Consider the following 16,670-nt stretch of genomic DNA (forward strand, 5'->3'; position numbering starts at 1 on the left):
CGGATCGGTGGGCCCCAATCGTGGGCCAGGCCACTGTGGGTGCACCCCCCGGGGCCAGATCCGCCCGCGCCACCTGGTCCCGCCGGTAAGAGAGGTAGTTTGATTCTCGCCGGTGGGACAGGCATTCCAGCAGCGGGACTTCGGCCCATCGCGGGCCGGAGGATCGGCGAGGAGGGGTTCGCCGACTGGCGCGGCGCGATTCCCGCCCCCGCCGAATATCCGGTGCCGGAGAATTCGGCAACCGGCGGGGGAGGGATTCACGCCAGCCCCCGGCGATTCCCCGACCCGGCGGGGGGTCGGAGAATCCCACCCCAGAAGTGCCATATGGAATATTTCCCCATAACTTTCATTTGGAGGGTCCACGAGGATAGGTGATTGTGATAGTCACACGGATACAATGATGTACACCCTTGTGAAATTCAGGTTACGGTTGGGATAAGCACAGTGGGCTTTATTCTGTATCTAACTCTAAAGGAAGTGCTTGATACTGGCAGCAGAAATAGAAGTTGGACAAACGTACAGTTTCGTACTGGTTGACAAAAAGTAGCATTTTTGTCTCGTTAAATTTGAAGTGTACAGTAAGTTCATCAAGTCCATACCCAAGGTGAGTCGACCATGTCTTGTTGAAATCGAAAATGGCTTCCTGGACACCCTAGTTCCGCCCGCCGACCAACGCAACCCATCCTCTGCCACACGCATCACGTGGTCCCTGCTGTTAAAGTATTTTAATGTCGGTGCGATTCTGAGAGACTGTATTATCGCCACAGGGTAAAATGAAATGAAAATCGCTTATTGTCGCAAGTAGGCTTCAATGAAGTTACTGTGAAAAGCCCCTAGTCGCCACATTCCGGCGCCTGTTCGGGGAGGCTGGCACGGGAATTGAACCGTGCTGCTGGCCTGCCTTGGTCTGCTTTCAAAGCCAGCAATTTAGCTGTGTTCTTAGGCAGCGGAGCCGCAGGTGGGGGAACGTGACTAACTGGAGCACTGTGATTTGAGCTGTTAAAACTATTAAACATTCAGCTTGCCGCCGCCTTTCGGAGGAATTAAGTGCAGAACACCAGGCGACCATTGGGTCTTCAGCAGTTCGACAAGGATCTCCTGGGTTTCGCACACGCAGACGCAAGATATGCTTAAACATGTGGCTTGTATATTAGCACAAGAGACAGAATCATTTCAGGAGTTTAACAGAAGGAGCTGAGAGAATAAGGGGCTCTTTAAGCCATTATTCTAGATGTATTTGTTGTAAATTCTTATTCCTACTGCACAAGCTGTGGTGTTGTAAATTATTCATTTGTTGGCACTTTGCCCGCGAATCATTCTATTCCTGAGAGTGAAGCTCTCCACTTTCAGGATTGACAAGACGTGTAATGAGGATCCTGTATGAATTCCAATGCGCAGTTACTGTAAAATAAGATTATTATTAGCACCGAGCTATGCAAATTCATGTTTACAGTGGTGACTCTCTTGTGGCTGGTGCCACTGAATGGGAACCCGATATAACTGCTGAGGGAATAATGATGTTTCAAAAAGCCTGAATCAGTGTTAATGCAAGTCTACTTGTGACAATAATAAAGATTATTATTGTTATTATTAATCATTACACCAAGGATAATGGGAACTACGAGCATTAGAGAAAAATGTTAATGCAATAATTTATCTTGTACTTGGCAAAGGTTAGCCTGCGAAACTTAAGACTCCAGAAACTTGCAAAGAATAACCAAGTTCCCCTTCCATACCAGCTCATTCCTCCAGTTTGTTTTGTGTCATTAATGGTACATACTTTGAGAAAAACCTCTCAAATAAAGTTAACCAAAATGTGAACTTTGATCCCCCCCTTAACAGGAAGCCATATCCTGCAGATCCCCAGGGTGCGTGCTAAGGATGCTGGGAGATACACATGCCAAGCGGTCAATGAGGTTGGAGAGGATCAACTCCACTACGAGCTGGTGGTCCTGAGTGAGTAACCAACTGGCAAGGGTCAGACAATACCCTTGCCAATCTGTGGCTGAATTGAGTGAGGAGTATTCTTTTTTGTTCACGTATTTGAGTGAAGCCTCCAAGTATAGACCTGGACTGCTCTCGAGACATTAGATAACTTGGCCAGGTGGTAATGTCCATTCTGGTGCTCTGTCCTTTCCCTACTCAATTTCCCTCCCTCATTGGTGAAGGCTTGCGATGGAGCAGTTCTCTAATTCTTTCACGGCATGTAAGCGTCCTTGGCAAGGTCAGCAATTGCCCATCCCCAAAAGCCCTCGGGATTGTGGTGGTGGTGAGCCGCCTTCTTGAACCGCGGCAGTCCATGTGGTGTAGGTACACCCACTGTGCTGTTAGGGAGGCATTCCAGACTTTTGTATATTCTGTTCCCACTTCAGATTTCCAGTGTCCACAGTTTGTTCCTTTCTGGTCAGAGGTTGGGTCTGGTAACGGGCCGGGTTTGACAAATGTTGTGCTGCATAATACGACTGACATTGTTAAATCAGTTGTTAAATCATTTGAACGGGTAACAAGTAAACCGGTCCGAGAGAGAAACTCTCGCTGCAAACTGGGCAGACAGGAGGCTGCGGATTTTTAAAAAGTCAAAAGGAATCCGATAATTCTTCGGTCTTCCGCGGTTCATTTGGTTTGTTGCCTTTCAGCATCTGCACCATAAAAATGAACAGAGGTCAATCTTAAACCTGGGGGCGGGATTCTCCGTTCGCGGGACTAAGTCCCCACGCCGGCGGGAAAACCGGCGCGAACCACTCCGGCGTCAACAGCCCCCGAAAGTGCAGAATTCTCTGCACTTCCGGGGGCTAGGTAGATGGCGGAGGGGTTGCCAGCCTGCGCCGAAGGGACTGCGCGAGTTAGCGCATGCGGCGAAGGGCCGGCGTGATCCCGCGCATGCGCAGAACCGCCGGCGTGGTTCCACGCATGCGCGGACCGGCAGGCGTATTCTGGCGCATGCGCAGGGGGTTGTCTTCTCCGCGCCAGCCATGGCGGAGCCCTACAGGGGCCGGCGCGGTAGGAAGGAGTGCCCCACGGCACAGGCCCGCCCGCAGATCAGTGGGCCCCGATCGCGGGCCAGGCCACCGTGGGGGGTCCCCCCGGGGTCGGATCCCCCCCCCCCCCCCGAGGATTGCACCAGCCGACTACCTGACAGGTTCCGCCGTGTGGGACCATGTCTAATCCACGCCGGCGGGACTGGCCAGAAACAGACGGCCGCTCGGCCCATCGGGGCCCGGAGAATTGCTGGGGGGGCTGCTGCCAACGGCCCCCGACCGACATGGCGTGAAACCCGCCCCCGCCCGTAAACCGGCGCCGGAGAATACGTCGGGGGGTCGGAGAATCCCGCGGCTGTTTTTTCTAACATCACAATTGGTCGGGTCTCTGTTGGATCAGTAGGTTTGTCCATGGTTGCCAAAGTAAACTTCTGTTTGGCACTCTGAGAATCAATGTCAGGGTAAACGCTGGTTGCAATAAGTCCTGAATAATTCCTAAAGGGAGCAGGCAAAGGAGGGCGATTCATAGAGTTCATAGAATCTCCACAGTGCAGACGGAGGCCATTCAGTCCATCGAGTCTGCACCAAACTCCAAAAGAGCATCCTAACCAGGCACACTCTCCCGCCTCCATTCCCTTAACCCCACCTAACCTGCACACCCTTGGACACTAAGGGGCAATTTATCATGGCCAATCCACCTAAGCTGCACATCTTTGGACTGTGGGAGGAAACCGGAGCACCCGGAGGAAACCCACGCAGACACGGGGAGAACGTGCAGACTCCACACAGACAGTGACCTGAGGTTGGAATAGGACCCGGGTCCCTGATGCTGTGAGGCAGCGGTGCTAACCACTGTGCCGCCATGCTGGTGATCAATTTCTGTTCTGGTCTATGAGGTTTAGTGGCGCTGACTGTGAGAGCTGTATTCGCACGTGATTGTCACCTGGGTCGAGACCCAATTCCAGGGCAACGTTTGGTGTTCATTCCTCCGTGCATTCGATACGTTTTTGAACATGCCCATCGGACAAAAATAATGAGAAAAACAGCAGATCTGGGAAGCGCTGCAAGTTTTTACGGTTTATTCATTATCTTTATCTCCCTGGTATCTCACTGTTTAATAACGCTGGTCAATTAGCCCCTTTCCCCCACCCAACCCCCACCCTCACCCCCCACCCCACCCCACCCATGCCAAGTGACGGACAAGCACAGGAAACAAGACTGGAAAAGTGGATAAGGTGCAAAGATGAGGTCAGTCAAAATGTAGTGATTAGTTTGGGTTTTAAAAGCTTTTTCATTTAAAAGATTGTCGGACAGAGAGACGCCAAGTGAAAAAATGACTAGGGGGGCAATTTTAACCTGACTCGTTGGCAGAGAAATGGACGGGATTGGTTGGAGTGCTGCATCTACACCCTACCTGATTTTAATCTCTATTGAACTCAATGGGTGGTGTGTAAATTCGACACCCCACTTGTTTCCTGCTAGACGAATCAAGTTAAAATTGCTCCCAATGAGTGAGGAATGACCATCTTCCTTGTTTACCTGGTCTGAATGATTGCAGGTTCTTACTGCATGGCGCTGAGGCACCTCTGTAAGAAGTTGGACGTTTTTTCTGTTTGAACAGTGTCAGAGTTTGGAAGGAAGCCACTTTGTACCAGCTCCAACTACCAGTTAAGAGCCACCACAGAGAGCAAGCCTGCTGACCCCAAGAAATGGGAAACACATCTGTAAAATTACTTTGGCAGGAGACCAAACTCCATAAACCTAAATAGGTGCACAAATACCACTTAGTCATCACTAAGTACAATAAGTATAGCAATAGGTATGTCAAGACCAGTCGGGAGCATGCACAGGAAGGCGTCTCTGTTTCCTGAATTGTTGCCCAGAGTGCATCTATCGCATTTTCATTTGCCTCCTTGTTTTCTCAACTTAATTTTTAACTGCTTTTTTCTTGTGCATTGTTTGCACCCCCCGCACCGAGAAACCTGTTTCTTTCAGAGATTCTCACCCCCATCTCTTTCTAAGAAACTTACTTTTTGCATGATTGATTTTAGAATGAGTGTAGCAGGAGATGCAGAACCTTTCCAGATTTTTGACGCTGTATCCGTCTCAATTCTGCTCCCTGACACGTTTGGGTTTAATATGAAGACGCACCACATCACCTCGCCAAGGCGGCTTCGACAGCACTTTCCAAATCCGTGACCACCACCACCTAGAAGGACAAGGGCAGCAGATACATGGGAACACCGCCACCTAGAGGTCCCGTCCCCCCCCAAGTCACCCACCAACCCGACTTGGAAATAGATCACCGTTCCTTCACTGTCGCTGGGTCAAAATCGTAGAACTCCCTCCCTAACAGCACTGTGCATGTCCCAACGTCACGTGAGTGGCATGCGGTTCAAGAAGGCGACTCATCACCACCTTCTCAAGGGGCAATTAGGGATGGTCTAGTCCAGTGAATGAATTTTAAAATAAATGAGATGTCAGGCGATCTCCCAGACCGGGAAACCCCTCGGATCTGCTCCCACTGTTCCGACGTCAGGAGTGCGGAAACGCCAAGCAGAGAAATTCTTGGCCACTGCAATGTTGTAGATGATTTCACTGAAAGGGAACTTGGAGTTCCCCCTTGTCTCTCAAAACACCACAGTGGGGCTCGTGAGACAAGACAGCCTGGCATTTCCACAATGCAGCAGATGTTTGGCACGGCCTACCTGGGATCTTGCCGTTATTTATCTCAGACATGCTTCCAAAAAGACATTGAGGAAGAGAGTTCCAAAGACTCATGATCCTCTGAGAGAAAAAATTCTCCTCATATCTGTCTTAAATGGGCGACCCCTTATTTGAAACAATGACCTCTAGTTCCAGACGCTTCCACAAGAGGAAACATCCTCTCTGCAACCACCCTGTCAAGGTCCCTCAGGATCTTTCAATCAAATTGCCTCTTATTCTTCTACACCCCCGTGGGACAAGTCTAGCCTCTCCAACCTTCCCTCATAAAACAACCTGCCAATCCAGGTGTTAGCCCACTAAACCTCCTCCGAACTGCTTTCAATGCACTTCCATCCTTCCCCCAAACTATACACAATACTCCACATGTGGTCTCACCAATACCCTGTACAACTGAAGCATAACTTTCCTACATTTCTGTTCAATTCCTCTTGCAAAAAACAATCACGTACAGCTTTCCTAATTACTTGTTGTACCTGCATACTAATCTTTTGCACTGCATTCACAAGGACACCCAGATCCCTCTGCATCTCAGAGCTCTGCGCTCTCACCATTTAGATAATAAGGTTATGTTGTAAGCTACACGAGACCCACGGGGCTGAGCTGATTAGGGCTGGGTGTGGGTAGTCCTCTCCAGGACCAGTGTACATAGAGTTTTAATTCTACGTCAATAAACCTGTTGTTTCCTGATGCTCCTGTTTGGTCGCTTCCTCAAACTCAACAGGTTATTTTTATTCTTCCTGCCAAAGTGGACAATTTCACATTTGCCCACTTGCTAGAACTTTGCTCACTCACCTTGCCCGTGTCACTTTGTAGTCTCCTAATGTCCTCTTCACCATTTACTTTTCTATCAATCTTTGTGTCATCAGCAAGTAGCAACCATATCCTCTACCCCTTCATCCAAATTATTTATATAAATTGTACAAAGTTGAGGCTCCAGCACATATCCACTTGTTACATCCCAACCAGAAAACAGGGACTACCCTCTGTTTCCAGTTAGCCAGCCCAATCTTCAATCAATGCTAATATGTTACCCCCTACAGCATGAGCTCCTCTTTTCCACAATAACCTTTGATATGGCCCGTTATCAAATGCCTTCTGGAAATCAAAGCACAGCACATCCACCGGTTCCCGTTTATCCATAATACATGGTACTTCTTCAAACAACGCCAAGAAATTGATTAAACATGATTTCCCTTTCACAAAACCATGTTGACTCTGCCTGATTACTATGATTGTTTCACAGTCAATGGCTTGATATCATGCAAAACACGTCAGGCCTCTTCTGGTAGATGGAGGGTTCACCAGTTCAAGCTTTTGGCTTGAGATGAGGGGATTTTGCTTAATGTCTACTATCTGGAAGTGCAGCTCATCTTTCTTCTGAGGCTCTCAGTTTGTCCACTCCGGGTGAGACAACAAGGGTACAACAAGGAGCTCATGGTGTAGGGGGTAACATATTGACATCGTTCCATCATGGAGTCTCAATTTTACCTGCTTCATTTTTCAGTTGCCAGCTGAAGTAACTTCATACAAGTCTGCGAAGCCCATGATGTTCCACCTACCACCGATGTCTATCTGACACGTCACATTAACTTGATGCGCTCGTTCTGCAATCATCATTCCAATAGTCACAAACCATTTTTTTCACCTGAAGATTTGGTAGAGCCAGCCTGTTCTGGGGTAGCGAATGATTCTTCAGAATTAGTACCCGACATCGCTCCAGTAACCATCTTTCGGGCGGTACGGTAGCACAGTGCTTCGCATTGTTGCTTCACAGCGCCAGGGTCCCAGGTTCGTTTCCCGCTTGGGTCATTGTCTGTGCGGAGTCTGCACGTTCTCCCCATATCTGCGTGGGTTTCCTCCGGGTGCTCCGGTTTCCTCCCACAAGTCCCGAAAGACGTGCTTGTTAGGTGAATTGGACATTCTGAATTCTCCCTCTGTGTACCCGAGCAGGCGCCGGAGTGTGGCGACTAGGGGCTTTTCACAGTAACTTCACTGCAGTGTTAATATGAGCCTACTTGTGACAATAATAAAGATCATTATTATAGGTTTTATGTTCTTTTTCCAGCAAAACGCTTGTGTGCAAAGTGATTCAGTTTCTTGCAGTTCGAGCACAGCTTTACCCACACTGGGCATGCTCCCTTTTCTTTAGTGTGGTGCCCTCTGCAATATTTACATCCAGTACTCTGGCCTCAATCTTTCTGCTGGCCCATCTGTAAATCATACTTTCTTTTTTCCATTGCCTTGTGCATGGAAGGTGTGAACCACCTCTCCACATAGTGCAAAGCCCCATCAGTGCTCCTCTCAATATTCTTCAGCTGAGGATTAATCACTTCAGAGCTTCTTCCCATGTCAGTAGCTTTCTTGAGAGTAGCTTTCTCTTCCCTGAGCCGACGTGCAGGATGTTCCCGATGGTGGGTGTGTCCAGAACCAAGGGTCCCAGTCCGAGGATGTGGGATAGACCATTTCGGACAGAGATGAGGAGACATTTCTACACCCAGAAAGTGGTGAGCCTGTGGAATTCATTACCACAGGAAATAGTTGAGTCCAAAACATTGAATGGTTTCAAGGAGCAGTTAGATGTAACACTTGGAGAGAAGGGGGTCAAAGGATATGGGGGGAAGTGGGATTAGACGTTGGATGATCAGCAATGATCATAACAAATGGTGGAGCGGGTTTGAGGGTCCGAATGTTTCTATGTGCTATCAGGGCAGCATCTCTTGTTTCTAAAACAATCCTAACTCTGATCAGATCATCCTTCAGTTGCTCAAGCCCATAAGATTCAGCTAGATGTCTCAGTACAGTCACATACTGATCAATCTGCCCCTCCTCCTGGGTTATGTTGTTGACCTCAAAGTGCATTTTTAAGGCCTCCATTATTTTACAAGATGGGCTTTTCTGCTCCTTACTGAGGTCTAGGATACACTACAGCTTGTAGCAATCTGTTCGCAGTGCTGGGGAATGAAATGAAATGAAAATCGCTTATTGTCACAAGTAGGCTTCAAATGAAGTTACTGTGAAAAGCCCCTAGTCGCCACATTCTGGCACCTGTTCGGGGAGGCTGGCCTGCCTTGGTCTGCTTTAAAGGCTAGCGATTTAGCCCTGTGCGAAACCAGCACCAGTTGCCACTCTTATTTGTTCATGTTTCTTGTTGAACTTTGGCAATTTCATAGCACTGCGACTGGAAGAATTTCCAATTCATTCGCAAATCCGCTTTCGTGTCCATAGGAGTGAACTGGAATATTCAAAGCCACGCTGATTCACCCAGTAGCCAAAGCCCTGCACAAGGTTGCGGGCTGAAGTTTTAATTATAGAATCATCCTCTGCTGTTTCTTGTAGCGGCTGGCTGCCTTCCAGCTATCAAATTCGACTTTCAACCGCACACCCCTGACACCATGTTACATCTTGTGGGCAAATTGGCTTCTGACTCACTCCTTTACCCACAAAGGAATGGCATCAGAGGTTACGTGACTTTGGGGTTACATGACTATGGCAAGCCATGGTACGCAATAGGCAACTTTACACAAAGGCATTTCTCCAAACGTCGTGGGCATCCCTCACCGTCAATTTAGCTACTTTATCCCACCCACTGCAATTTCCGAGCCTCTCCCTTCTCTAAACACCCTCAACAAAGCCCACTCCAACAGCACTGTGGGTGCACCTACACCACATGGACTGCAGTGGTTCAAGTAAGCAGCTCAACAGCACCTTGTTAATGGGCAATAAATGCTGGCCTAGTAAGAGACGCCCATTCCCACTCCTCAATCACTCCTCAAAAGGCCCTGAATGTAGCCCAGTCCATCACGCAAACCAGCCTCCCATCCATTGACTCGATCTACAATTCCCGCTGCCTCAGAAAGGCAGCCAGCATAATTAAGGACCCCACGCATCCCGGACATACCCTCTTCCACCTTCTTCCATCAGGAAAAAGATACCAAAGTTTGAGGTCGCGTACCAACCGACTCAAGAACAGCTTCTTCCCTACTGCCATCAGACTTTTGAATGGACCTATCTCGTATTAAGTTGATCTTTTCTCCACACCTTGCTATAACTGTAACATTATATTCTGCGGTCTCTCCTTCCTTCCCTGTGTACGGTACGCATTGTTTGTACAGCATGCAACAAACAATGCTTTGCACACTTCCAGTGTGGCTATGCTGAGCTAAGTCGCACGTTCGGCAGCTCCCACCAGAAGCGGACTTTTGGGCTCTTTTTAGGGGCCCCAGCGGCATTTGTTCGACGGTTACCAGTGTGGGAAGGTGACAGTACGATTTCCCCGGCACCAGGAGTGGAGCGGTGAAAAAAGTAATTCTGGTGCAGCGAAAAGTGCGAGGGAGGAAAGCCAAGATGGCGGCGGGTGGAGACCAGGCAGCGTGGGCGCAGTGGTCGCAGGAGCAGCAGGAATTTCTCAAGCGCTGCTTCACGGAATTGAAAGCAGAGCTGCTGGAGCCGATGAAGGCTTCGATCGACAAGCTGGTCGAGACCCAGAAGGCCCTAGGGGCGGCGATCCGGGAGGTGCGGCAGAAGGCCTCGGAGAATGAGGACGAGATATTGGGCCTGGCAGTGAAGGTGGAGGCGCACGAGGCGCTGCATAAGAAATGGCAGGAGAAGTTCGAGAACATGGAGAATCAGTCGAGGAGGAAGAACCTGCGGATTCTGAGTCTCCCGGAGGGAGTGGAGGTGTCGGATGCTGGAGCATATGTGGTCACGATGCTGAACACGTTGATGGGCGCGGGTGCCTTCCCGAGGCCCCTGGAGTTGGATGGGGCCCACTGAGTCCTGGCGAGGAGGCCCAAGGCTAACGAGCCGCTGCGGGCGGTATTGGTGCGGTTCCACCGCTTGGTGGACAGGGAGTGTGCCCTAAGATGGGCAAAAAAGGAGTGGAGCAACAGGTGGGAGAATGCAGAAGTCCGTATATACCAGGACTGGAACGCGGAGGTGGCCAAGAAGAGGGCCGGGTACAATCGGGCTAAGGCGGTTCTGCATCGGAAGGGGGTGAAATTCGGGATGCTGCAGCCGGCGCGACTGTGGGTCACGTTTAAGGACCGGCACCATTACTTTGAGACGCCGGAGGAGGCGTGGACCTTTATTCAGGCCGAAAAGTTGGACACGGACTGAGGGTCGGTTGTGAGGGGAGGTCGCGGGGGGCTACTGTGGTTACGGTGCTTTGGGGGATGTTCTGTTCTGTATTGTTTCCTTGGGTGCTGGGTGGGGTAGGTAGGGTGAAATGGTTCGAACTGGGGGTTTTGTGAGAGTGTGGGCGTCGGTGGTTGGTAGGACGGGGCCACATTGGGGGAGGGTAGATGGGAGGCCCGAGGTGGGGGAGCTGGGATTAGGCCGCAAAAGGGAGCTGCGCCAGAGAGGGCGGGGCCGGTTTGATGGAAAGCGCGGGCTTTTTCCAGCGCTAGGGAGGGAAGGGGGCGGGGCCGGGGGGGGGAGGGCGGTGTTGGAGAGGAGCGCCCGCTGATGGACAGGAGGGAGGGGGGGAGGGAGACTACCACACTGGGGGGCCGATGGAGTGGTGGGAGTGGCAGAGGTCAGCAGGAGTCAGCTGACTTACAGGAGTGCTATGGGGGGAGCAACGCAGCTAGGGGGGGACATGGCTTGGGGGGGCGGGGGGTAAGGGAGGGAGGGGGGGGGACTGGGTTGCTGCTGCATTGGCCAAAGGGGAGCTGGAGCTCGGAGAGAGAGTCGGGGCTGGGGTCTGCCGCTGGGGGGAATGGAGAGTGTGGGAGGCGTGGGCACGTGGCTGGCCTAGAAAAGGGGATGGCTAATCGGCAGGGGGGCGGGCGGGCGGGAAGCCCCCTGATCCGGCTGATAACTTGGAATGTGAGAGGCCTGAACGGGCCGGTCAGTAGGGCCCGTGTTCCCGCACCTGAAGGGACTGAAGGCAGATGTGGTTATGCTCCAGGAGACGCATTTGAGAGTGGCAGATCAGGTTAGGCTGAGAAAGGGGTGGGTAGGGCAGGTTTTCCACTCGGGGTTGGATGCAAAGAATCGAGGGATGGCGATTTTGGTGGATAAGCGGGTGTCGTTTAACGTACTGAACATCGTGGCAGACAATGGAGGTAGGTATGTGATGGTGAGTGGTCAGCCGCAGGGGGTGCGGGTGGTATTAGTGAATGTATATGCCCCGAATTGGGACGATGCCGGATTTATGCGCCGCATGTTGAGCCGGATTCTGGACCTGGAGGCAGGGAGCTTGATAATGGGGGGGGGACTTCAACACAGTACTGGATCCAGCATTGGACCGCTCCAGGTCCAGGACCGGTAAGAGGCCGGCGGCGGCCAAGGTGCTGAGGGGGTTTATGGACCAGATGGGAGGAGTGGACCCATGGAGGTTTGTCAGGCCGGGGGCCAGGGAATTTTCTTTTTTTTCCCACGTCCATAAAGCCTACTCCCGGATAGACTTCTTCGTTCTGTGCAGGGCACTTATCCCGAGGATGGAGGACACGGAGTATTCGGCCATAGCCATCTCAGACCATGCCCCGCATTGGGTGGAGCTGGAGCTAGGGGAGGAGAGGGACCAGCGCCTGCTGTGGCGCCTGGATGTGGACTTGCTGGCAAATGAGGAGGTGAGCGGGCAGATCCGGGGGTGCATTGAAAGCTATCTAGAGGCTAACGATAATGGGGAGGTGCAGATGGGGGTGGTCTGGGAGGCGCTGATGGCGGTGATTAGGGGTGAGCCAATCTCCACTAGGGCCCACAAGGATAAGAAGGAGAGGAGAGAGAGGGAGAGATTGGTGGGGGAGATATTAAAGGTGGATAGGAGGTATGCAGAGGTCCCCGAGGAGGGACTACTCAAGGTGCGACGAAGCCTCCGAGTTCGACTTGTTGACCAGCAAGAAGGCAAAGGTGCAGTGGAGGAAAGCGCAAGGGGCGGAGTATGAGTACGGGGAGAAGGCTAGCCGGATGTTGGCACACCAGCTTCGGAAGCGGGAGGCAGCGAGGGAGATTGGGGGAGTTAGGAATAAAGGGGGGAACATGGTGTGGAGTGCGGTGGGAATAAATGGGGTATTTAGAGACTTTTATGAGGGGCTGTATAGGTCTGAGCCCCCGACGGAGGAGAGGGGGATGCGTCGATTTTTGGATCGGCTGAGGTTCCCGAGGGTGGAGGAGGAGCAGGTGGCTGGGCTTGGGGCACCGGTAGGGCTGGAGGAGCTGACTAAGGGGCTGGGGAGTATGCAGGCGGGGAAGGCCCGGACCAGATGGGTTCCCGGTGGAATTTTACCGGAAGTACATGGACCTGCTGGGCCCTCTATTAGTGAGGACTTTCAATGAGGCGAGGGAGGGGGGAGGGCGGGGGGGGGGGGGGGGGGGGGGGGGGGGGGGCCTCTACCCCCGACGATGTCCAGGGCGCTGATCTCGCTGATCTTCAAACGGGACAAGGACCCATTACAGCGTGGATCGTATAGGCCCACTCTCTCCTCAATGTGGACGCGAAGCTGTTAGCGAAGGTGTTGGCTACCAGAATTGAGGACTGTGTCCCGGGGGTGATTCACGAGGACCAGACGGGTTTTGTTAAGGGAAGGCAGCTGAATACCAATGTGTGGAGGCTCCTTAACGTAATCATGATGCCTGCAGTGGAGTGGGAAGCGGAGATAGTGGCGGCGATGGACGCGGAGAAGGCCTTCGATAGGGTGGAGTGGGGGTACCTTTGGGAAGTGTTGAGGAGGTTTGGGTTCGGGGAGGGGTTCATTAGTTGAGTTAGGCTACTTTACGAAGCCCCGGTGGCAAGCGTGGCCACGAATCGGAGGAGGTCGGAATGCTTTCGGCTGTACCGGGGGACGAGGCAGGGGTGCCCCCTATCCCCCTTGCAATTGGCCATTGAGCCTTTGGCTATGGCTCTAAGGGAGTCCAGGAACTGGAGGTGGCTGGTTCCAGGGGGGGGGGAGGAACACTGGGTATCGTTGTATGCCGATGACCTGTTACTGTATGTGGCGGACCCAGTGGGGGGGGGGTGCCGGAGGTGATGCGGATCCTCAGGGAGTTTGGGGACTTTTCGGGGAATTAAATCAACGTGGGGAAAAGTGAGCTCTTCGTGGTACACCCAGGGGACCAGGGAAGGGGGATAGACGAGCTTCCACTGAAGAGGGCGGAAAGGATTTTTCGGTACCTAGGGATCCAGGTGGCCAGGAGCTGGGGGGCCCTACACAAGCTCAACTTGACGAGGCTGGTGGAGCAGATGGGGAGGAGTTTAAAAGGTGGGATATGCTGCCACTCTCCCTGGTGGGTAGGGTACTGTCGGTGAAGATGACGGTGCTCCCGAGGTTCCTTTTTATATTCCAGTGCCTCCCCATCCTGATCCCTAAGGCCTTTTTTAAACGGGTCAGTAGGAGCATCATGGGATTTGTGTGGGCGAATAAGACCCCGAGGATGAGAAGGGTGTTTCTGGAGCAGAGTAGGGACAGAGGAGGGTTAGCGTTACCTAATCTGTGTGGGTATTACTGGGCTGCCAATGTGGCGATGATATGCAAGTTGGTAATAGAGGGGGAGGGGGTGGCGTGGAAGAGGCTGGAGATGGCGTTCTGTGTGGGCACGACTCTGGGAGCACTGGTGACAGCACTGCTGCCGCTCCCGCCGACTAGGTACACCATGAGTCCGGTGGTGGCGGCGACTTTGAAAATTTGGGGGCAGTGGAGACGCCACAGGGGTGAGGTAGAGGCTTTGGTCTGGTCCCCGATCCGGGAGAACCATCGTTCGTCCCGGGGAGAATGGATGGAGGGTTCCTGAGCTGGCACAGGGCAGGAATTAGAAGGACGGGGGACCTGTTTTTAGATGGAACGTTTGCGAGCCTTGGGGCGCTGGAGGAAAAATTTGGGCTTCCCCCCGGAAATGCCTTCAGGTACATGCAGGTAAGGGCGTTTGTAAGACGGCAGGTGAGGGAGTTCCCGCTGCTTCCAGCACTCAGGATTCAGGATAGGGTGCTCTCGGGGGTGTGGGTTGGAGAGGGCAGGGTCTCGGCGATCTACCAGGAGATGCAGGAGGAGGAGGAGACCTTGGTGGAGGAGCTAAAGGGTAAATAGGAGGAGGAGCTTGGGGAGGAGATAGTCGAGGGTACGTGGGCGGACGCTCTGGGTAGGGTTAATTCTTCCTCCTCTTGCGCCAGGCTTAGCCTGATACAATTTAAGGTTCTTCACAGAGCGCATATGACAGGGGCGAGGCTGAGGAGGTTCTTTGGGGTGGAAGACAGGTGTCGGAGGTGCTCGGGGAGCCCAGCAAATCGCACCCACATGTTCTGGGCGTGCCCGGCGCTGGATGGGTTCCGGAGGGGTATTGCGAGGACGGTGTCTAAGGTGGTGAACACCCAGGTTAAGCCGAGCTGGGGGTTAGCACTATTTGGGGTATCGGACGAGCCGGGAGTGCAGGAGGCGAAAGAGGCCGGTATTCTGGCCTTTGCGTCCCTGGTAGCCCGGCGGAGGATTCTGCTACAGTGGAAGGATGCGAGGCCCCCGAGCGTGGAAGCCTGGATCAGCGACATGGCAGGGTTCATTAAATTGGAGAGGGTAAAATTTCCCTTGAGAGGGTCCGTGCAAGGGTTCTTCAGGCGGTGGCAACCGTTCCTTGACTTTCTAGCGGAGCGTTAGGAGGTGGTCAGCAGCAGCAGCAACCCAGGGGGGGGGGGGGGGGAGGAGAGGAGGAGGGGGGGGGGGGTGTACTTTGTGTTTTTCTACTGTGTTTATTATTGCTTAATGGGGGGTTTGTATATTGGGGGAATTCGTGATGTAGTTGTAAGATGTTTATTTATGTGTTCTTTGTTTTTCTTTTTTCTGTAAGGAAATATGTAAAGATTTGAATAAAAATATTTCTAAAAAAAACCCAATACTTTTCACTGTACATGTGACAATAATAAATCAAATCAAATCTCCGTCGTTTTGACTTGGCATCAACCATGCAGATTTATTCTGTGAAGTGCAATTGGGATTTTCTTTTAACTTTAAAGTTGCTTCATAGAATGGCCGTCATTTACTGAAGTGGCATTGGGTTTTGCCTTTAACCGATTATTATCCACTTTCTGAAAAAGCGGTCAAAGTGAATCAAATTGGACACACGCATCAGTAAATCAGACCAACTCATGCCATTCGCGTAACAATGCCCACTCCCAGCCAGCAGTATTTCACCGCTAATTCATTGCCTTTGTTTGGTTCAGTTGCCTGCTTTCTTTAACCGTGTCCAGCTCCCCTCACACACTCATTCTTCTTTGCCTTTTCTAGTTCCTCCTGTTATTCACACGCAAAGTGGAGAGTTTGGAGAGGAGCTGGTGTCGATTGCTAACAGCACAGTCCGACTGCATTGTGAAGCAGAGGGGAAGCCACCGCCCGCCGTCTCCTGGCTCAGAGACGGCCTACCTATTGTCACCGACGTCAGGCACCAGCTCCTGGATAATGGCAGCATTCTACAGGTGGGAGCTCAGCGCAAATCAGGCAGATAACGCGCCGAATTATCTCGGCTGGAATCGAATCCAGAAATTGCAATCCCAGTCCTTATTCTGCGTGCAGTCTGGCTTCTGGCTGAAGCCATGAATCATGTGCTGCTTTTTGTACTGTCTCTGTAGATTCACGCAGTGCAGGTATCTGACACAGCTGGTTACATCTGTCTCGCAGAAAACCCAGCCGGAACCACGGAGAAGCTTCTCAACCTTCGTGTTCAAGGTAACAATCTCTGCTCCATTTCAAGGACATGACATACAGCTAGCACTGCATTGCAGCAGTAGAGGAGATGTGTCAGCAACAGCGTCAACTGAAACTAAGTAATGTAATGCTTTCAAAAGAGAAAAATATCCCGAAACATAAGGAACAAATTTGGATAAAAAGCCAAAGTAGAAATGTTTAAGTGTCGATTTAGCGTATTCATATTTAATTAGGTTCTTTGACTTAGTCAGTTAGGGATTCTCACTGCTGTCCACTAGACCCAGATGCCTGGCGGAGATTGGATGGTGCATTGAAAAGCTTTTTCTTTTTTTTTAAT

General features: G+C 51.7%; 1 protein-coding gene across 1 annotated transcript in view; it reads left to right on the plus strand.

The window, feature by feature from the left end:
• Positions 1–16,670, plus strand: part of LOC140399244 (hemicentin-1-like) — a 492,970-nt gene that overhangs the window by 334,185 nt on the left and 142,115 nt on the right. Inside the window, 3 exon segments of the mRNA XM_072488667.1 lie at positions 1,843–1,956; positions 15,917–16,104; positions 16,258–16,354. Of these exon segments, the coding sequence (XP_072344768.1) occupies positions 1,843–1,956; positions 15,917–16,104; positions 16,258–16,354 (399 nt within the window).

The sequence above is a fragment of the Scyliorhinus torazame genome, chromosome 22 (assembly GCF_047496885.1).
Source record: "Scyliorhinus torazame isolate Kashiwa2021f chromosome 22, sScyTor2.1, whole genome shotgun sequence".
NCBI lineage: Eukaryota > Metazoa > Chordata > Chondrichthyes > Carcharhiniformes > Scyliorhinidae > Scyliorhinus > Scyliorhinus torazame.